The sequence below is a fragment of the Chroicocephalus ridibundus genome, chromosome 19, assembly GCF_963924245.1.
Source record: "Chroicocephalus ridibundus chromosome 19, bChrRid1.1, whole genome shotgun sequence".
Taxonomy (NCBI): domain Eukaryota; kingdom Metazoa; phylum Chordata; class Aves; order Charadriiformes; family Laridae; genus Chroicocephalus; species Chroicocephalus ridibundus.
The window spans coordinates 5,423,379-5,444,503 of NC_086302.1; the positions used below are offsets into that span (position 1 = coordinate 5,423,379).

General features: G+C 51.4%; 1 protein-coding gene across 2 annotated transcripts; it reads left to right on the forward strand.

Annotated features, from left to right (window-relative positions):
- The first annotated feature begins 1,202 nt into the window (after positions 1–1,202).
- On the forward strand, positions 1,203–16,974 carry FAM76A (family with sequence similarity 76 member A). Of its 2 annotated transcripts, XM_063355954.1 has the most exons (10): positions 1,241–1,336; positions 2,519–2,583; positions 3,406–3,460; positions 4,036–4,188; positions 5,062–5,219; positions 5,769–5,855; positions 6,512–6,643; positions 11,514–11,649; positions 12,117–12,218; positions 14,825–16,974. In XM_063355954.1, the coding sequence occupies exons 1-10, from the start codon at positions 1,256–1,258 to the stop codon at positions 14,909–14,911; spliced, it is 1,056 nt and encodes a 351-aa protein (XP_063212024.1). In that variant the 5' UTR covers positions 1,241–1,255; the 3' UTR covers positions 14,912–16,974. The 2 variants fall into 2 exon arrangements, with proteins under 2 accessions (XP_063212023.1, XP_063212024.1); XM_063355953.1 differs by lacking the exon at positions 6,512–6,643 and having other exon boundaries at positions 1,203–1,336.
- Positions 16,975–21,125: the final 4,151 nt, after the last annotated feature.

Here is a 21,125-nt window from a genome sequence, read left to right on the forward strand (position 1 = left end):
CTACCTCATTCTCCCTTCCTTTTCCTCCAATTCTCTTTCCCTCAACCTTTGAGACACAGTTTTCCCTCTGCCCCTGCTCTGCCTCCAGCCTTTCCAGCCCACCCACGTGGCTCTGCTCCCCCTCAAGTCCACTTTGAAGGTGGAGACACCCACTCCTCGCCGGTCTTCTGCTCCCTTCTTTCCTTCAGCCTCTCCTTCACCCACCTCTGCAGAGGCCTTCCCCTCCCTCCAGCATCTCCTCACCTCCCCAGCCCCTGAGCCCTGCCCTAAGCCAGCCTCCCTTCCTCCTCTGGGCCTGCGTGTCCTCCTCATCCTGCTCTCCCCTAACACACACCAGCTACGGATCTTTGGATCTTTCAGCGTGGATTAGCCTTGCCACCACTCTCCTTCACCCTTCCCCTGGCCTTGGCCCAGCCCAGTTCAGCCCCTTCCCCCAGCCCTGATCCAAATCAGCCCCTTCCCCAGGCCTCGGCCCACCTCAGTCCCTTCTCTCAACCCTGGCCCAGCTCAGTCCAGACCCTTCCCCGGGCCCAGCTCCTTCCCTCAACCCTGGTCCAGCAAAGCCCCTTCCCTGGCCCAGGCCCAGCCCAGCTCAGCCCCTTCCCCGGACCAGCCCTTTCCCTCAACCGTGGCCCAGCAAAGCCCCTTCCGCAGCCCAGCCCCTTCCCTCAAACCTGGCCCAGCTCAGCCCCTGCCCAGCCCGGCCCAGCTCAGCCCCGGCCCAGCCCAGCTCGACCCCTTCCCCCGGTCCGACCCTTCCCTCAACCCTGGCCCAGCTCAGCCCCTTCCCTAGCCCAGGCCCGGCCTGGCTCAGCCCCTCGGCTCAACCCCTTCCCCCGGCCTTGGCCCAGCTCAGCCCCCGGCCCTACTTCCGGGTCCCCTCCCGCAAGGCCTTCTGGGCCAGCCCCCCCCCACCCCACACACACACCCGGCGCGGCCGCGCGCGCCCCCGTGACACGTCACGCGGAGGGGGCGGGCAGGGCGGTTGCGTCACCGCGCAGCGCCCCGCGCGTGACGTCAACGCTTCCCCTTCCCCAACGCCCGCGGAGGGACAGGGCGGGGGGGGGTGGGGGAGAGGAGGCCCCGCTCCGCCCCCTCTTATGAATGACGGCTGCGTTGACCAATGAGAAGCGGCTAAAGCTTGAGTGATGCGGCGGGTGACCAATGGCGAGGAGGCGGAGCGGCAGGAGGGGGCGGGGCCGTGCAGCCGGGCGGCCGGGGCGGGCAGGGCTGCGCCTGTCAGCGGGGCGGCGGGATGGCGGCGCTCTACGCCTGCACCAAGTGCCACCAGCGCTTCCCCTTCGAGGCGCTCAGCCAGGGCCAGCAGCTCTGCAAGGTCCGGGGAGGCCGGTGGGGCCCGTGGGGGCGCTGGGGGGAAGGGGATTTGCGGGGGGCTTGTCTGTGAGGGAGCTGCTGGGGGGGGGGTGAAGGGCCGACTACGGGGCTGTTTGGGAAGGAAGGGAGGCAGGAGGGCGTTTGGAGGGCCTGGGGGCTCTTGGAGGGCCTGGGGGTAACTGAGGGGTGGGGGCTGTTTGTGGGGAGGCCCTGAGGGAGGTTTGGGCCTCGGGGAGGTTGTTTGGGGCCTGAGGGTACGGGGTGGGCAGTTGGGGGCTGTGTGGGGAGGGGCTGGAGGCATGGGGGCGACTGGTAGAGCCTGGGGGCCGTTGCGGGGCGGGGGGGGGGGGGGGGATATGGCGTTGAGGGGCTAGTATCTGGGAGCTGTTTGTCAGGGGGACCTGAGGGCACTGCAGGCCGTTTGGGGGTGCTGGGGGTATTTGGAAGGCGTTGGAGCGGGAGTCGTGGGGCTGTTGTGGAGAATTGGGGGGTAAGCGGATGCTGTTCATGAGGGAAGGCCTGGGGGCAATTGAAGGGCTGTTTGTGAGGGGGGGTGTTAGCAAGGGGAGAGGGCTGGGGCATTTGGGGGATGCCAGGGTGTTTGGGACGGTCTGGGGATGTTTAGGGGAGATCTTGTGGTACCTTGAAGGAGGTAGATGGGTTTTGGGGCACAGTCTGGATGGGTGAGGAAGAATGAGATCAGGGATGAGACAAGGAATAGAGGGCAGGAAATGAAGTAGCCTGGGATTGCTGAGGCAGATGGGGTAAAGCAGACGGGCACAGGGAAACCTCCGAAGCATGGGGTGAGAGAAGAGCCGGGACAGTGCACTCCGGGCACAGGAAGCTTGTGGAGGGCAGAGGTGTGAATAACTGTGGCAGGACTCCGTGTTCCTGCCCTGGGAGGTGAGGCCAACCACTGTGACCCTTGTCTGTGGGCGTTGGGCGCAAATAAGCCCTCGTTACGAATCTCAGTTTACTTGTGGGTCACCTGTGACACACGCCATTCCTGTTGCCCTTCCTCTGCTCTCAGCCCTTGTGAGAGCAACATGACTGTACAAGGAGGAAGGGTTTGGCAGATGTGTGTACGTGCGGTGGGTGCAGAGGTCAGCAGGTGATCTAGTATTTTTGGGAAACAGTGTGTGGGGGAAGCACTGCATCTCACCAAACGCTTCTGTTGTTGCAGGAGTGCCGGATTGCGCATCCCATTGTTAAATGCACTTACTGCAGGACTGAATTCCAGCAGGAAAGGTAAATGCCCGCTGAACTGGGGAGAGGATGTTTTCTTTAGAACAGACGCACCCGAGGAACCGTAATGTTTCCACGCCTTTGATGACTGAGCCTTAACAGATTGTTGCTGTGGAATACTGGGGGGAACTTTGGCCTTCCTCAAAGGTCTGCTGGGCGAGTTGGTATGCCTCTGTGGTGTCCTTAGATTTGCACCTTTTGCTTGGTTTTTATTTTTGGTCAGGGTTCAGATGCATCTTCCAGTAAAGGATGTCAGTGCATCTTCTCATGAGTTTTCCTCTTATCTGATTCCTGGTATCCAAAAATTATTTCCTAATGTGTTTTCTTTAGCTGTGCTTTTGCCTTTTTTGCCTTTTTGCAAGTTATGTAGCTTACAGAGGAAGGATTGCTAAATCCAGTAGCTGAGTGCGGGCAGTGTGTGGCGTGTTCTTTCCTGTGTTTGTTGGTCAAGACAGAGGTGTATTTGTCCTGCCTTAACCTCATCATCCAGACCGGACCTCCTCCAGAACTGAGGCTGTCACCAGTGCTGAGTCACGCCTGCTGCCAATTAGCCGTTGATCAGACCCCTGTATTTGTAAGGGCAAAAAACTGGTGTCATCTGGGGATGCCTTAATTAAAAAATACCTCCTACTAATACTACTTTTTGGCAAATTATCCTCAACCAGATGGGTATAGGAAATGCACTTTGATATCTGAGTCCCTAGTGAAGATGAAAACAGTCTTGCCACTAGAGACAGAGCCTAGGGGAGACTGAGATCCTAACCACAGAGGTTTAATTTTCTTTGAGGAAGTGTTAATAGAATGATCTGTCCTTCTTTTCAACAGCAAAACCAACACAATATGCAAGAAGTGTGCTCAGAACGTGAAGCTCTATGGAACAGTAAGTGAGCAGGGCTCGTTCTCACCAGCCTTTTTTCCTTTCATCTTTCTTGTCTTTATCCTGCTGAATCCCAGAGCAGTTTTATAGGTTGGCTCTGTTGTAATAGCATGACTGATCAATAATATGCGGGTCCCTCAAGCGTGAAGCTTTTACCTTTTCTCTTCTTTTAGTGCAGAAAAGAGACGCTCTGCATCATTTGAGGCCAGGAAATGAACTATTCGATACCCAATAGAAACAAGAGCATGCTTACACAAACTGAGATTGCTGCAGGAAGCAGTGATAAATCTTTCTTTCCTGCCTGTCTGAAATCTGAAAAAGCAATTTTGATTGTTTCTATTTTGGTGTTACACATTTTCTGAAGATTTCATAGCCCTTAATAAATGGTCTGGGTGCCATGGCTAAATACATTTAGCTGGAGACCAGCGGTCCAGATGTAGTTATGTCTCCTGGATCAGCATTATACTTAGGTTGGAATGAGGAAATAAAAGTTTTGAAGTGATGGGGAGAAGGGGAAAGAGCAATGTATTAATGTAATTAGGCAGCACTGCTCTATCAGTTGTTCTTGTTTCTTAAAGCCAAAACCCTGCCAGTACTGCAACATTATAGCAGCATTTATTGGAAACAAGTGCCAGCGTTGCACGAACTCCGAAAAGAAATACGGACCTCCGCACTCTTGCGAGCAGTGCAAGCAGCAGTGTGCATTTGACCGGAAGGATGACAGAAAGAAGGTCAGTATCTCTATAAAAGGAGGCCAAAAAGGTAAAAGGGCTGATGGCAGTGATTGTCTGTCCATCTCCCTCACATAATCTTGAGCATTTCAAAAGGGGGGGTCTCTTTGTTGTAAAGTGTTTTTCTGGAGTTGCGCTTTGCTGTGGGAGCTGTGTTGTGGAGCTGTTTAGTCTTTGAGCCGCTCAACTCCTTTGCCAGATCAGCTGTGGAAGATCTCTTGCATTTGGCCAAAGGGTAGGTGGGCTGGCAAAGGAGAACGCGCCTCTGAGTGAAACGTGAGGTGCCTGCTTGGGAAGAGGGGCGGGGAACGATATTTGTGCTGTAGCCTGAGGAGCTGGAAGTGCCATACCTCCACCAGGAACCCCATTCCATGGCTTCTGCACGCCCTGTGCTTAAACAACATAAGTGCTTCTTAGGAGGTGTGTATTTCTAAGGCCTGCTTCCTGCAGGCTATAAACATCTCTCACTGATAATCCCTGTCCTCCTGCGGATCCTCCTCAAGCAGAGACCCGATGTGTTTTGGTCTCCAGTGATTACCCTGTCACGTACCATTCTTTGGCGTTGCTTTGACAGAAATCCCACCAGAGGTAGCCTGTCCTGGGGAATGAGTGCTATAAGACGGTTGGTAAGCGAAGCTTGGCAGAGGCTGTTGTTACGATAGATAAGCTGCTATTAATGAGTGCTGTCTGCATTGCACCAGCCATGCCAGATGCAATTCTTACCCTTTCCAGATACTCAAGGGATCCTTTTTGGATTGCTGCTTGTTCGTATATGATCTTAAGCCTGACGGTGCTTCTTGTCTTCTCAGTGTTTGGTTTGTGGGCAGGAAGGAAGACCAAAACTTCTCCCCCTTTCTTTCTCTCGCCTTCCAGGTGGATGGCAAGCTGCTATGCTGGTTGTGCACGCTGTCCTACAAACGGGTCCTACAGAAGACCAAAGAGCAGTGCAAACACCTGAGCAGCTCTTCCCGGGCGAGCCTGCAAGAGAAGGAACAGTACAGTAGGCTCAGCAGTGGCAGCCACTATAACAGGTAACCTGCGGGAGCTTTTCTGTTGCGCAGGGTGAGCTTGCCTCTGGGGTGAGCAAAGAGGGTGCCTGGCTGCTCCACGCTCCCTAGGCGCGCTCCTTAAAGTAACTGGGAGAAGCGCCTGGGGGCTCGGCACCTTGGTGATGGGTTTTGGCAGTTGTCTGTTGTTCAGGAGAATCTGGCTAAGTCAGGCTTTGCTAGTTTGCAAACCCCACTGCGCTGGAGTAGACTTGTAGTCCGACAGTGCTTTTTAGTGATTCAACTTACTGAACTTGTATACAATTAAAGCTAAATTGCATTTGTAAAATTTAATGATTGAAATGTAGATTTTAAGCGTGAGTTGTTCACCTACCTACTGATCTGACTGACGCATTGCTTTCTGTTTATTTTTAGTCTCCAGCTACTCTTCAAGGAATTAATTTTTTATCATTCTTTCTTGCGCTAGGAAATCTTGTTTTAATAGGTTCAAAGTGGGTGGGAATATTTATCTGCTTCTCTGTTTTAGACTGCAAGTCATTTAGGTTCTGACATACGATTTCCTCGTTTTTCTAGCCAGAAAACCTTATCCACCTCTTCTATTCAGAACGAAATCCCAAAGAAGAAAGCCAAGTTTGATGCTATATCTGCCAATGGTGACAGGTGAGCCTGTTACATGGGGAAATTGTGGGCGGGCGGTCTTGTTTGCTAAGTTTTTATAAGACAGAGTTCTGTGCAAATAGGAGAAAGCTCTTGTGCTAGAGCAGGGATCTCGAGCTTTGGGACCTTGAGGGGCTGTGTTAGCAGCTTTCCGGAACCTGGCGTGCCAGTCTTATCTGGCATTTAGACATAGGTTTGAAGAGGAAAAGAATACCTAGCGTCTGTACCTGCTAGAATAGAAACTGCTTGTTGGCTGAGCTCCCCAACAGTTAGAAAAACTGCAGCCAGATCAGCTTTATCCTCTCCACGCTGTTACAGGGAGAGGGGGGCTCTTGGCTGCGCTGTAGGGTTGAGGTCTGCAGGTTTTGTGCTTTCGGGGCTATCAGACTGATCTGCAGGGAGCCGCCTCAGAGGAGAGGATCGAGACCCACCTCCCATTTCCTCTCCTGCCTTCTGGGGGAGGGACAAGCAACCAAACAGCTTTGAAAGCATCCGATCCCATTCTGCAGTCGCAGTTTTTGCTGGATTGTGTTGATGCCAGCTGCATGCGCAGCAGAATGGGAGTCACTAGCAGAAACAGGAGATTGAGATGGATTTTTATTTTTTTACGGTCTTGTACATGCATATTTTCATTCCTGCCTTTCCTCTCTGATTCTCAGCGTTCCTTCCTCTCCCGAGATGCTTTGTCCCCCTATCCAGAGTGCCCCGTCCACGTTGGCGCAGTGGGCTGCTTCCCAACAGAGTCTCGGTGCCCACCATTGTCCTGTTTCTCAAGGCACTGACATCCTGAAGTGAGATCACCCGTTGTTTTCTCCCCTGTTGCCCTCCCTCCCTCACTCCCTGGGAAATGCCTCCTACACGGAAACTGTCCCTCTCGATGGATTTCTTTCCAAACAGCAGTGAATTGGGACCAGAGCATAGGCTCATTAGTGCCAAAGGGTCTGTTAAAGCCACTGGTAATTCATTAATTGCTACCTGCCTTGAAGGTCTTGTCTTCGAGATCACAAATCACATCTATCCTATAGATACTATTGACACCTTGTCGATGTTTGTTAATATGTGAAATGCTACAATGGGAAACAGAACTTAAATATTTGTAAGGCGCTGATTCCTATGGAGTTGTCTAAAAGACCATTTATCATCTGAATGGTGTTTTCAGTGAAAGGCTGGAAAATCTAAGGATTAACTGTGGCTTGGGAGCTGTGGCTGAGCACGGAGTGGTCAGAGAATTCATCTGACTGCCTTCAGTGCTGGTGAGAGATCCCTGGTAGAACTGGTGCAGCCCATCAGCGTTCCCTCTAGAGAGGTTCCTGCTCACCTGCTGAGGCTGCTCTCCGGGCTATAGCGCAGCACCAGGTATTTTTATCTGCTCACTAAAGCCTGGGCTGAGACCTGGCAACTCATTGTAATACCCCTGCTGGCTTGAAAATACCCAAGAAGCAAAAGGTCCCATGCTCTGGCATCAATTGCTCAGCCATTCGTTTGCAAAACAGGAGCGTGTACTAAAGGAATCAAATGCCTTCATTTTGCTCTTATGTCAGATGTTGTCAGTCTGGCTCCTGCCAAGGCTGTGGTCCTTGCCACAGACTTTTTTTGATGAATCCCAGTAACAAACTGTGTGTAATTTTAGCAACTACTGAAGAGCTCCAGCAATGTGCTGTAGAAAAGGCAAGCTGCAGCTGCCTTAAATAGACACATGGCTGTGTTTCTTGAGAGGAATAATAACGGTGGTTCATTAAGTGTGGTTTTGGAGTTGCAGGGCTTTTTGTGAGGATGAACCCCCCCAAAACCCTCCCCTCTTGCACAATTTTCTGTAAGATTGTTCCCCCCGCCCAGAGTCAGCCTGGAGTCCGGATCGCAGCCTGAGTGTGGAGTTAGGGCCTGCCGCAGTGCAAGGATGTTTTCAGCAGCAGCAGCGTAGTCTGGAGTGGGGTGATACGCATCCAGCACCTCTTCGCTGCTGAGATCAGTCACAGCTTTCTGTACAGCGTGTCTTGGCCATGGGCTCTAGTCAAAGGTCTGATGCAGCCTTCAGCTGGACAAAATTTGGGCACACGTGAGCTCAGTTGACTTTGGCAACATCTCCAGCAGGGTCCAGCTTATCTGCAATTGTCGCTCCTTTGTGGATACAATAAGTGCGTCTTATTGAATTCCCTCTGTATGTGATTCTCTTACATATTTTGGAGTGGATGTTGCTCCCAATGGCTGTGATATGGGGACTGAGTGATTTCCGAGGTCATTTAATGTGTGGCGATGAATGGTTTGTGCTGGGTGAGCTCTGTGAGGAGCTAACAGCACTGGCCCTGCTTGCCCACTGTCTCTTGATCACTGCAGACCTTGACCTACTAATCCTGCTGTCCTGGGCTGCCCCTGCCTGTGTGAGCACCCCAGTGTCACCTCCAGCCTCTGGTGCTGTGCTGCCCTGATTCGGGCAGGGCTTGGTGTCCCCATCCTCTTGTGCAAATGCTGCCAGAAGTGTTTTTATGTTCCAGACTCTGCGGATCAACACGCTGCAGTCCCTTCTTCTGTGACTATAGACAAGGTGCTAAATTGTGCTTTTAACACCAAGCCACGATGAGCGCTGCTGACTGAGCTGGCTGGGGGAGGGCAGCGATGCTGCAGGATGCTGAGCAGCAAAGTTCATTTAGTACAACCATTCTCATTTGCGTAGAGAAGTCCTGGACTGCACCTGCTCTTGGTGGTGTTAGAGGAAGTGTAAGTTCAGGTGCTGGTTCCTGTTGACCTGGATGGATTTTTGCTCATGGCGGGTATTTTTGTCTGAGGTGAAACTTGGGTGCTGGTTCGGTCAGCCTGGTTCGTGCCTCTTTATGCTAGCCTGACTTGAATAGCAAAATCTTCAGGTTTGGTGTTTGTTTTGGCTGATTTCAACCATTTAACAGGTATGGAGTTTAAGGTAGTCATAGAGAGAGGCCGGTGGCTTAGGAAGAACTCCATTTTTTCCTCTGTCTCCATTGAAAGCAACAGGAGCTCATTAAATGACTTTAATTAGAGGCATGCATTTTAGACTGTTCAAAGCGCATGTCCCCCTGACCTGTTCCAAGGGGCTAGGAGTATGGAGTTTGTTTGTAGGGGTAATGGCTTTTTTTAGTTGGTTGGTCGTTTTAATTTTTAATCTGTTTGTTAAAGGAATGGAGCAACTTGTATTTGGCAGTTTTCCTTCTAATTTTGGAGTCTCGGGCTGCTTCCATAACGCGGGGTTTAAGACAGAGAAACCTTTCATTACTAACTTGTCAGTCTTTTAAAAAAAAAAAGAAAAAGGAAAAAACATAGCTGCTTCTTTAATTAGCACCTTGACACATATCAGGGTGCATTTTGCAGCAACTGGACAGAAAAATACCTGCCTGCGCTCAACATACTTGACAGGAGAGGATGCCTGGGCACCCTGAGCCCACCGTCACCCACTTGTGGGTGCAGAGCCCAGAGTCCTCGACGCCCTGGGTCTGGCTACCGGGTCGTCTGAGTGCGAGAGCAGCTCTGTGGAAGGCTGGTGGCCTGCCTGTCCCTTCTCCCCGCTGGGTGGCAGGGCCGGCTCTCACCTCTTCGACTCCACAGTGTGCTCTGCAACAGGAGCTGACAAGGAGGGAATTTTTCCTGCCGGAGCCGCACAGGGAAATGTGAGCATCTCCCAGCACTCTTTATCACCCCAGGATATGGCAGGAGGCAAGCCTGCCTGGGCAAAGGAATGGTGTAAGCAAGCGTTTGTTTTTAGCCAGAGGGAATCAGTGAGGAAGCCTTTATTTCTCTGTAGAGGCTGCTTTTTTTTTTTCTCTCTTTCTCTCCTCCTCAGCATATTTGCACTGAGTGGGAAATTAAAGCTGCTGTTGGTAATGTGCTTGCACACAGAAAGGTGCTGGAGCACCCACCATCATCTTGCACAGCCTCCGCTTGGGGAAACTGTACTCGGGAATGGTTTTAAAATGGAGGTATTCTCGACTAATGTGCGTGTATGAACCTCTCCTGCACTCGAGAGCTGCCCAGCGTGACAAGCACAGCGCCAGAGCTGGTGTACCCAGGGACCTGCCGCATCTTACGGTGTGGGCTCTGCTGTCAGCGTGTTTTAACCATGAAAGACTCTTCCACTGCAGGCTGCCTCCTGCAGACCCTCCGTTCTGAGTTTTCCTTTGCCAAGCTTTCTCTCCCAGTGCCGCAGGGCTGTCCTGTGACTTTCAGATCTGTGAAGCTGCCCCTGCTTAGTTTCCCCTCTGTAGATTCCCCAGCACAGTGGTGGAAAGAGCCTTTTCTTCTGCCAGATCCTTGCTAACCAGTCGAAACGACACAGAGTGTGCTTTTAATTAGGCAGTGGATTATTTCCAGGCACAAGAGGAGAACCTGTGTGAAGTGAGCGGACAGTGTTCTCAGCCTCAGTGTACGGATGGGGGACTGGAAGCACGGAGGTGGCAGCGTATTTGAGAGGGGGAGCATTTTGGGTTCAGACCATGCCTTCCCCAGTCCGCTGCAGCTCCCAGCTTTAGAGCTGAATGCAGGCCTTAAGATATATTGACCTACTCTGGAGGCTTTAAAAAAATGTCAGGCTTCAGGTAGCCCTGGCTATTTATAGCAGCAGTGCTGTCTGACAACGGCCAGACTTGAAGTAATCTTCTAGGTGAAGCTTTGTTGTCTTATTACTGTTAACTTTTTATACAGCAATTTCAGGTGTGTGTGGCTGGGAGTGTGCTGCCCTTTTATCACCAGGAGATAAAAAATCGGGTTTATCGTTACAGCGGTGAGGAACAGAAGGCAGGCAAAGATCAGGTGAGGTCCCTGGGCCTGTAGTTTGTTGTATTTTACAATCTGAAATATTCCTGTAGTGCAAGACTGTGCGTGGCTGCCCCCTTCACTGGGTATCACGTAGGGACATTTGTGAATCACCAGTGCAGGAGAGCGACTTGCCCAGATAAGTTTTCAGCTGGTTGCTTAGGTTTAGAGTACCTGGTGGTGCACAAGTAGTGCGTTCGGCTATTTCTCTGTCTTCTGGAGAGAATCGTTCCTGCTCTCAAGTGGTGATGAAACTTTTTCCTAAATTGCTGTGTCAGGGTGGAATCAAAATACAAAAGTCCAGCATGTCTTTTTACCCCTTTTCCCTGCTGAGGACAGTGCTGACTTTAATCTAGGTATCTCCCTTTGCTGTGTTTGTTTAGCTTGAGGTTATTTGTTTCTCTTTCATGTTCCTTCCTTGCCAGAATGTTTGTTTACATTTAGTGAAAAAATTTTGCTGTGCATCCAAGGACTGCCTGCGAGCTAGGAGGGTTCCTAAGTGCTTGTACAAAGTTTCATTAGCTCTCTGGTTGCTGTCCCCAACTCTTTGGTTGGAAAAGGGATCCTTGCTGTTTGAATGGTTGCTGCAGACACTGGCCGATGTCACCTGTAGCAGTCCCATGTCCCTGCTGATCACGCGATAATACAACTCAATATATCGCACGTAATCCCTGTTGCCTCTGTTTCATACCATGTGCTTCCCCAATTCCATGTGGCATCCAGGGCAGGGAAACAGGTAACACCTGCATTCAAGGAGTGTTTGGAGGACACAATGTGTACCATGAAACGATTCCCGTTCTCCTTCGAGTGCCATCTGTGGGCGTTTCCCTGCCTCAAGGAAGAGAAGGGGTCCTGATCAGAGTCTTTCCCTCTTCTTTGTTGCAGTTTTTCTCCGGACCTCGCCCTGGACTCTCCTGGCACTGACCACTTTGTTATCATTGCCCAGCTGAAGGAGGAAGTGGCTACTTTAAAAAAGATGCTGCACCAGAAAGATCAGATGATTTTGGAGAAGGAGAAGAAGGTACAGCCCTTGGCTTGCTTCCCCCCCACAGCATGCTGACATATTCACGCAGATCGCACTCCAGCGGAGTCTGGCTTTTTATCTCGGAGTGAGCAAGAGAGTTTCTGGCTGTTTCCAGGCTGCCTCCTTTCCAAAGTTAAAGGGGGTTTCTGGACCCACCCAGGAGATCTCATTTCATAAAGGGTCATTTTCTGACCACTGTCTTGGAGACCTCCATGTTGGGGCAAAACTGAGAGGAAACATGCCGCTCTGTGCAGAAAGACAGCCCTGGCTGCTCCTGCTTCTCTGTGCTGCTCAGTGGTACGGTTCTGGTCTCTTTGCGCTCCCCCTACCCACCCCAGCACGTTTCTGAACTCATCCAGTCTCACACAACTTCTGCAGAGGTGTTTTCTGTGGCAAGGTTCGCCTGGGGTTAAAGCCTTTATTTCTTCTTCCACCTCACTTGCTTCTTACTGGTTTATCTGCAGATCACAGAGCTGAAGGCCGACCTGCAGTACCAGGAATCGCAGATGAGGGCAAAGATGAACCAAATGGAGAAGACACACAAGGAGGTCATGGAGCAGTTACAGGTGACAGCATTTTTGTTTTAATTTGCTGAGCTGTGCTGTACCCAGGAGTGACCGAGGACACTCCTGTTCACAACACCCCGTGAGCTGCTGCACACACAGCTCTTCTAACGCTTCTCCGCCCTGTCCTGCGGCCTCTCTGCTCTGCCGGGCGAGCCCCTCCCCAGCTCTGTACCAGGCTGCGGTACATCATAACCCCTATTTATATCCTCCTTGCTGCTCTCTACTCAGGCTCAGACTTCTGTATTGTAAAGCGCTGTGTTGTGTCCCCCGTGGACTAGATGGGAACCCTCAAACTCATTTTAACCCCTTGCCAAAAGCAGGTTTGAACCTGTTTCTCCCGACTGCAGAACCTTTGTCAGCTCCCTGCACCACGTAGCTCTTAATGTGATTTATGTGACCGGTTACCAGAGAGAACAAAGCTTCAGAAACAATTGGCAGTTCCTCTAGCACTGTATCTCTCTAGTCCAAATAAAGGAGTCCCTGAGCTGGAGGGAACAGGGAGAGCAGGATTCTTGTCATGGCCATGGAAACACTAGGCAGACTATCAGCATGAATACGCTCTGAGCCACCGACAAGATCGGGTCAAAGGGGAGCTGGTTACAGGGAAGAAACCAGACACAGAAATGAACTTTGCACCCTTTAATTACTCTGGGGTTTATAATGGTCTAAAGCCCTAGCCATGAGAAATGGGAGGGGATAAGACAAAAGGCTTGTATGTTCCCCCTGAGAAAACAGCCCCTCCTCCATCAGCACACACCCAAGTTAATTATCGGAGTGGAAGACAGGTTTTAGAGACTACAGCTGCTGTCAGAAAGCTGGTGCCTGTGAGATCCCCTTCACAATGCACATTCTTAAGCGCTGTAAGCCTGTCTGAAGGTTGGAATATCTGTGTGTGGTGTGCCGAGGGCTGGCTGCGCGTCCCGCTCCTCGTGAGCTGGGAGGCACTGGTGGTTTGTGTTTGAGGGACTGATGACAGCCAGAGCCTTCTGTCTCTGTTCTGCTTTATTGATCCTGCGCCGCCTGTGTCAGCCCAGAGCTGTTTCTATCTCGTAGCTTTGGGTGGCCTGCAAAGAATGAGTTAGTGTTTACTCCGGTTCTGAATAGACAATTTTCCATTAGCCCAAACCACCACTTTTTGGTTGCCTTGACAGCCCTGGCTGCGAGGTCAAGGGCTAAGTGGGAGACGACCGCCCCCCCCCCCCATCCTTGCAGTGGTTTAAGGCAGCGCACGCTGGTTGCTCGGTGTGTGTGGGAACAGGATACCCCGCTGCTGCCTCTGCTGTAGCTCAAGGAGGACTTCTGCCTTGAAAGCTGTCGGACACCTTCCAACAGCCTTAAACTTGCTTAATTCTGAAAAGAAAAAGGGAGCAGCAGCTCCACGAGCAGGTTTGCCTGCAGCCTTCTGTCTCTCCTGGGTGGGTGGAGAGGGGTTTGCATGTCTGTGCTGTTTGTACTTAGCTCGGACTGGGACTGCCCCGAACTCCTTCTCTCTGGTGTCCGAATGTTTTACTTCAGCTGGCATTGACTGAGGCTCTGGAAACTTTCTTCACTGATTCCAAAATAAAAATTCAAATCCACTCGGTGTACTGTAGGTGCCTTGAAGTGTTCATATGATTCACTTTTTTGAACGTGCTGTGGGGGTTTTATTATTTTGTGTTGTCTTTTCTTGGGGGGAAGCAGGGGTGCCTGTATTCTTCCAGTCTGCAGGAGGTAAAAGGAGCTGCTTTACCGCGTGCAGCACTGGAGCAGAGGGTTTAATTCCTCTAGTAACCCTTTGCATATTCATTCATTCACTGGAAACCAATGCAGAAGACCCGTATCTGGCTTCACATGGGTTCTACCCTTTATCCTACTGCTGTAGCGTGATTTACGACATAGGCTAGAGGAGAGTGAGCTCAGAAGTTTGGTGGAAGGGGCTAGAGAGCCTTGTGCCTAAGTTGCCATGACTTTTAATTCAGCGTAAAATAGAGAGACTAAGTTGTTTCATGTTTGGTGGGTTCGGAAGGCTTCTAGTGGGGATGCAGGGTCAGCACAGCGCTGAATCCTGATAAAACATTGGTGGCACGTGACGAAACCAAGGGTGAAGCAAAGCTGGAGAACAGTCAGCTGCTCCAACCCGCTTTTTTTGATAGAAGTGAGAGCGCGGGGTGGGGGAAGCTGGCCTTCGAGTTGCTAAAACAAAGAGTCAGGACGGGAGCTTCAGTCACCAGAGTTTTGCTCCGTCGCCTCTCACGCTGTGGAAGCAGGGTGGCTGGTGAAAGGGGAAGGAAGGAAGGAAAGCCAGTCCCGCTGACCTTGGTGAGCGTCCTCGGCTGGTTTGATGCGAGTTGCGCATTTGTCACCTTTCACCGTGGAAGCTGTTAACTTTCAGCCCACTTCTCAGTTACAGCGGGGGGACGCGAGGGGGAAGGGATGTGCAGAGCCCTTTCTGGGTGGTTAGAGATGAGATGCGGGACTTGAGCTCGTGCTGTGATGCCGCGCAGCAACATCCTCCTTTTTTTTCGCCTGCGCGCAGGATGCCAGCAGCTTCTGTCCAGGCAATTCTAGGATCCCTAGAACCGGTGATGATCCGTGCCATTAAATACCCGTTTTCACTGTGTTTCCAGGCCAAGAACAGAGAACTCCTGAAGCAAGCAGCTGCCCTGTCGAAGGGCAAAAAGCCTGAGAAGTCGGGAGCAATAACCTCCCCTTAAAACCAAACCCCCCAGTCTGGGAGCTTTCCCCAGCATTAGCCAAGGAGTCTAGGAGACCCGCCTGATCGCTGGAAGCCAAAACCTCAGTGTTGTCACTATCCCACTGCCGTGGACTCGATGGAAACGCCTGGTGTGTGTTGCCTTGCGACAGCATGCTTCAGCGTGGCTGGTTTCGATCTCTGTTGAGTACCGGTCTGTTGATCCGCGGGGAGAGGTCCCAGCCATCCTAAATATTCCCCCCCCCCACACACACCCCTTGAAGTACTGCATTCTGGACGAAGTTTTTTTTCCTAACCAGTTACTACCACTGCCAACCCTTTCCATTAGCAAACAGGAACCTGCTGCATTAGAGACTTCGTGCTGGTTCCCAACCTGCTGCTGGGAGGCAATAACCGTGGCCAGTCGTTAACGCAGATAAGACGGGAGCTGCGTGTGGTGGGAGCTTGAATTTTTTTTTATTTTTTTTGTTTTTTTTCTTGAACTGTTCCCTCTTCAAAAGGAAGCCGATAAATCACCAGCCCAACAGACGTTACTGGAAGGTTGTGCCGCTGCTGAGAACGGTTGATCCAGCTTTTTGAAGATGCTTCCAAAAACGGGGGCTTATGTATTTATCTTGGAAGTTTTTTGGGTTTGTTTTGTTTTGGTTTTTTTTGCTTTTCTATGTCAACTTGGCAAACCGAACTGCCTGGTTTTGTGTTTTCTTGTTTTGTTCTGATACCTTTTGGGTTGGGAGCCAGAGTGTAATGATACAGACCCAAATTTCACCCCGTATCCCCCTTCCCCTGCCCCGGTGCCCTGGTTACTCGGTGACCTTTGAGGCTTTGATGACTTCTGCAGCTTGGTGTGATCAAGCGTCTCTTACTCCATTGCTTTACGCGAGGAGAGTTCAAGGCTTGGATGTTCCTTCTGCTTCCCTCGGTCCGTGGATGGAGCTGGCCCTCTTCTCCCCCTTTCCCTGCCCCATAGCTCCCTTCCAGATGCAGAAATAGGGGCCAGGTTGGCTCCAGGAAAGCGCTTACTCAGGCAGCGACCCAAGTCAGGGAGTGGTTTTTTTGGGGGCTCTCCAGGGACGTTTCTCACTGCTGATCGAAAACCAGCAGAATAAAAGGGCTACGGAAGTTCCCTGTAACAGGGACGTGCTTCTCAGAAACGGCACGGAGACCACAGACCCTTCCAGCTCCCCAGGCTCGGGCTTTTGGGGTTTGGGGGGGGGTGGATAAAAAGCACTTGGCCAGTGCGGAGGGGAAGGCACGGCTCAGCTCCTCGCCAGCCGGGCACCCAGCTCCATTCCGGCTGGGAAGAAAGAGCTCAGGGTTTGGAGACCCTTGGGGCGGAGGAGTAGGAGATAAAAACCTTTGGAGCAGCGCTAAAGGTAGGTAGCGAAGAGGAGAAATTGTCTTTTTTGATGCAGGGCCGGCTGCTCCGTCAGGGTTTTTATTAAGCTTTTAACTTGTGATTTATTTTTTTCTCCTTTTTTTTTTCTTTTTTTTTTTTTTGTTACTAAAGATGACTTTATTCAAAGGCACTTTTTTTTGATGATGTTGGCTTCCGGCATGGAAGGAGCACACTGCAGCATCAGACACTCTGCCATGTGGGGTTTTTTTTTTTGTTCTTTTTTTTTTTTTTTAATTTTTTTTTTTGTAGGAGACTTCTGATGTGAAAAAAAGAAAAAAAAAAAAAAAAAAAAGTTGTTACACTTTGCCAGAGTGTGACAGCAGGAAAATACTCACCTAATTTTATACTTCACACGTTTTTAGAAAATGAGGTGCGTTGACGGGATATTTTTTTTTTTTTTAAAAATGGGGGCTCTGCTTTTTCGCTTCCCTCAAGATACAGAAATAAATAGAGGGAGAAAGGCCCTGTATATACTCTTACGTTTTGGGGTTTTTTTTTTTTAATTGTGATAAATTGATCATGCAGTTGAGTAGCCGATGATTTGTAGTAATAACATTGTTCCTTTGTATGTTTGTAATAATGGAGATTTTAAAAGGGATGCTTTGATTTGTACAAAACTCTTGACAACTGTAAAAGTGTTTTAAAAAAAAAAAAAAAAAGAATCCTCATCTGTGTCTGATACTTTCTATTTGCCTTAAAGAAAAAAAAAGCCAACAACCAAAGCATCGTTCCCCGCCTGGAACTGGTTTATCTCCTGCTGGCGGCTGCCTGGTCGAAGCGTCGGTCGTGCTGCTTCGGGGTCTGGTGCGTATGGGAAGGAGGCGGCATTTTTCCATTGTTTGGTTCGCTCCTACTTTTGTTTCTATCTTTAAATCCTCCCAGTGCAGCCTGTTGCTAGGATCCTCGTTACTTGGTTACATCCAGGACCCATCCGGCTGTATCCGACCACATCTATTCTCCATTTCCTTCCCCAACCGCATGAATGAAGGCAGAGCACAGGGAAAAAAAAAATAAAGAAATAACGCTCTTGGTGGGAAACAAAAAGACACCGAGGATAAGGGTTTTTTTGGGTTTTTTTAGGATACAGACGCAAACGAGGTGAGTGAACACCAGTTGTGTCTCTCAACTCTTCCCCTTATCTCAGCCGTGAGTCTGGAGGAAAACCTGGTTTATTGGTTTGGGGTTATTTAAAGATTCTAATTTTCCAGCAGAAATTTGGTAGTGGGGAAAAAAAAAAACCAAACCAAAACCAAACAAACTCTCCGCAGATTTCCCTTTGGAAATGTCCCGCGTCCTTGTGGGAGCCGGAGCTGAGTTTTGCGCTCTCCCCGTCCCCTGTGGCTACGACGTCCCGGTGCTTTCCCCTGGTAGGGCAGGGGACCTGCCCCGTCCTCGGCCGTCTGTTCCCAGGGCGCGGGTGGGAAGAGGCAAACCCTAGTTCTGGGGAAACACCTCGACGGCTTTTCCAGCTCAAACTAATCCTTCCATATTAGATATTTTTTTCAAAGCCCGGAGTTGCGCGCGGAAAACAGCTGTTTGGCTGGGAGTCGTTAGTTGTGACAAATACATAAGAATCAGAGAATGGTCGAGGTTGGAAGGGACCTTTCAGATCATCGAGCCCAACCATCACCCCAACACGGCCAAAGCCACCACTACCCCATGTCCCTCAGCACCACGTCTGCCCGGCTTCTAAATACCCCCAGGGATGGCGACTCCACCGCTGCCCTGGGCAGCCTCTTCCAACGCTTGACAACCCTTTCTGTGAAGAAATTTTTCCCAATGTCCATCCTAAACCTCCCCTGGCGCAACTCGAGGCCGTTTCCTCTTGTCCCATCGCCTGTTCCCTGGGAGAAGAGACCGACCCCCCCTGGCTGCCCCCTCCTTTCAGGGAGCTGTAGAGAGCGAGAAGGTCTCCCCTCGGCCTCCTCTTCTCCAGGCTGAACACCCCCAGCTCCCTCAGCCGCTCCTCACCAGACTTGTTCCAAAATAACGAAATTCAGGGTTAAATGCAGGGAAGAAAGACAGTTTCTATGAAATCATTCTCGTAGGTGCTATTCCAATCTCTTTGTTATTCTTCCAATCTCTTTGTCTTCTCGCGCCTGTGGAAGCAGAGGCTGATGTGCGCCAGGCAGGGATTTCATCCCGGGTTTGCTGGATTTCAGCCCCTGGAGGGAGGGAAGTCCTTCTTGGAGCGCTGGAGCTCTTGCCACCTCGCTGGGTTTCTGCGGCTCAGGGTGATGCCTCGTGCTGTGCTGGGTCGGACCAAAAATGGGGGTTAGACCAAAAACCCAGGCAGAGGGTGCTGGGGATACCCGGGGAGAGGGTGCAAAGGCAGCAGGGTTTGTTGGGTGTGTCCTTCACAGGACTTGGGGCTTTCTGAGCTGAGCGTCGCGTCGGTGGCCTTGAGCAGCTCCTCGTCCCTCCTTATTAGGCTCGTTTTCGGATCACAGAACGGAGGGGTTGGAAGGGCCCTCTGGAGATCACCCAGTCCAACCCCCTGCCAGAGCAGGGTCACCCACAGCAGGTGGCACAGGAACGCCTCCAGGCGGGGTTGGGATGTCTCCAGAGACGGAGACTCCCCCACCTCTCTGGGCAGCCTGTGCCAGGGCTCTGCCACCCTCACAGCAAAGAAGTTCCTCCTCGTGTTGGGATGGAACTTCCCGTGTTTCAGTTTGTGCCCGTTGCCCCTTGTCCTGTCGCTGGGCACCACTGAGAAGAGCCTGGCCCCATCCTCCTGACACCCACCCTTTGGGTATTGGTCAGCGTTGATGAGATCCTCTCTCGGTCTTCTGCAGGCTGCACAGCCCCAGGTCCCCTAGCCTTTCCTCAGCAGAGAGATGCTCCAGTCCCCACATCATCTTCATAGCCCTCCACTGTCCCCTCTCCAGCAGTTCCCCGTCCTTCTTGACCTGGGGAGCCCAGAACTGGACCCAGCACTCTAGATTTGGCCTCCCCGGGGCAGAGCAGAGGGGGAGGATGACCTCCCTCCACCTGCTGGCCACGCTCTTTTTAATGCCCCCCAGGAGACCATTGGCCTTCTTGGCCACAAGGGCACATTGCTGGCTCATGGGCAACTTGTTGTCCACCTGGACTCCATGGTTCCTCTCTGCAGAGCTGCTCTCCAGCAGGCCAACCCCTGACCTGTACCGGTGCCTGGGGTTATTCCTTCCAAGGTGCAGGACCCTACGCTTGCCCTTGTTGACCTTCATGAGGTTCTTCTCCACCCAACACTCCAGCCTCGCTGAACGGCAGCGAAGGTCTCACCGAAGGTCTCGCTTTCTGGTGCGTCAGCCGCTCCTCCCAGTTTTGTCATTGGCAAACTTGCCGAGGGCGCACTCTGTCCCCTCATCCAGCTCAGCGATGACTATGTTGGATGAGACTTGGACCCCTGGGGAACATCTCCAAGGACACCCTGCGCCGCTCATCACAACCCTCCGGAGATGCAGGTGCCGCAATCGCAAGCTCGCATCCCGCCGTGTCTGCCAAAGGAAGAAGGCTCACGAGAAGGCGAGCTTGGCACATTTTTCCCGGCTAACGCTGCCTAAGCGTGCCAGCGGTGCCCGCGTTTACAGGGCGCTTTATCTCTGCTGAGCTCAGCGCAAACCTTGCCCGTCCTGGAATCTGCCCAATTTATCCTCGTTTTTACCGCCGGTGGGGAGATAGATGAGAGTTGATGTGCCAAAGGCTGCGCTCCGAGTCAGCGGGGAGAGCCGGAGCCAGATCCTCACCCTCCACCTCCCGTGTCTCCGAAGGGCCGCTCCCTGGCCGGAGCCGCGGGGAGGATTTCCAAAGGTTTACGGGCAATTTTTTGCATTTCCCAGCCAGATCTTGGGTGTAAGAAATGGCTGGCTCCTGCCTTTATCTGCTAGCACAGGCTTCCTTCCCTCCGCGGTTTACCCACGGCTTCTAAAGCAGTTTGAATGTTTGCAGAAAGATATATTTGTATATATATATTTAATTTATTTGGGGTTGTGATTGCTTTACTTCTATATCCGAGCTTTAGGAAAATATGGTTTTGACAGTAACTGAACACACTTAAATATTAAATATTGATCTCAGCCACCTGCTAGTAACGAAATCAAGGTCGAAAAGGAGACTTCCAGATTTTTGGTCGGTGTTTTTCCCCGTTCCCGGCAGAAATCTCTTCTCAAGAGGCAGAAGCTCAAAATTCCCGGAGCTGGAGGTGGTTGGGTTTCCAGGGCGCAACGAACACGTCTCGCAAAGCGATTTCTTGAGATCTGCTAACCACGAGGATTGAATCCATGTATGTATGTATTTATTTATTTATTTATTTATTTATTTAACGTCATTAACTCGAATAAATATCTCCTTTCCAAACTTGCAGGCCCCCTGGCAAAGACCAGAAACTTTAGCAGGCAAATGACTACGACCAGTTTTGCAGCCTGACAGCAGGAATGAACCGACTTAACCCGCCGGTAATTACCCACAAGGTAATTACCCACAGACCCGCTCCCTTCCATTCCTCCCTAATTACTGGGGCTTTCTGGGAGCGCTGGCTCGGGCGGGCGGCGCGTCCTGGGGGCAACGGGCTTTAAAATTGCCTGTAAAAACCAAACGCTTAGGATTTTAATGTGGGTTTTTTTGTTGGGTTTTTTTTTTTTTTTAAGGTTTCGGTAAGGTGCGGTTTTGTAGCTGGGGGTGGAGAGGTGGACGCGAGCCTTGGGCAGGGAAGGGGAGGGAGGGGGCCGAGGAAACTGGGAGAGCGAAGGGAAACTTGGGGAGCAGCTGGGACCCCCGTAGAAAACAAGTGGGGTTTTCGCGGGGGGGGGGAAACACCCAGCGCTGCCCCGTCGTCTGC

Bases quoted from the DNA above. Each gene is read 5' to 3' on its own strand.
- FAM76A (XM_063355954.1), top strand. From the start codon at position 1,256: ATGGCGGCGCTCTACGCCTGCACCAAGTGCCACCAGCGCTTCCCCTTC. The intron at 4,189-5,061 runs GTCAGTATCTCT...CTCGCCTTCCAG, and splicing joins GGAAGGATGACAGAAAGAAG to GTGGATGGCAAGCTGCTATG. The intron at 12,219-14,824 runs GTGACAGCATTT...CTGTGTTTCCAG, and splicing joins AGGTCATGGAGCAGTTACAG to GCCAAGAACAGAGAACTCCT.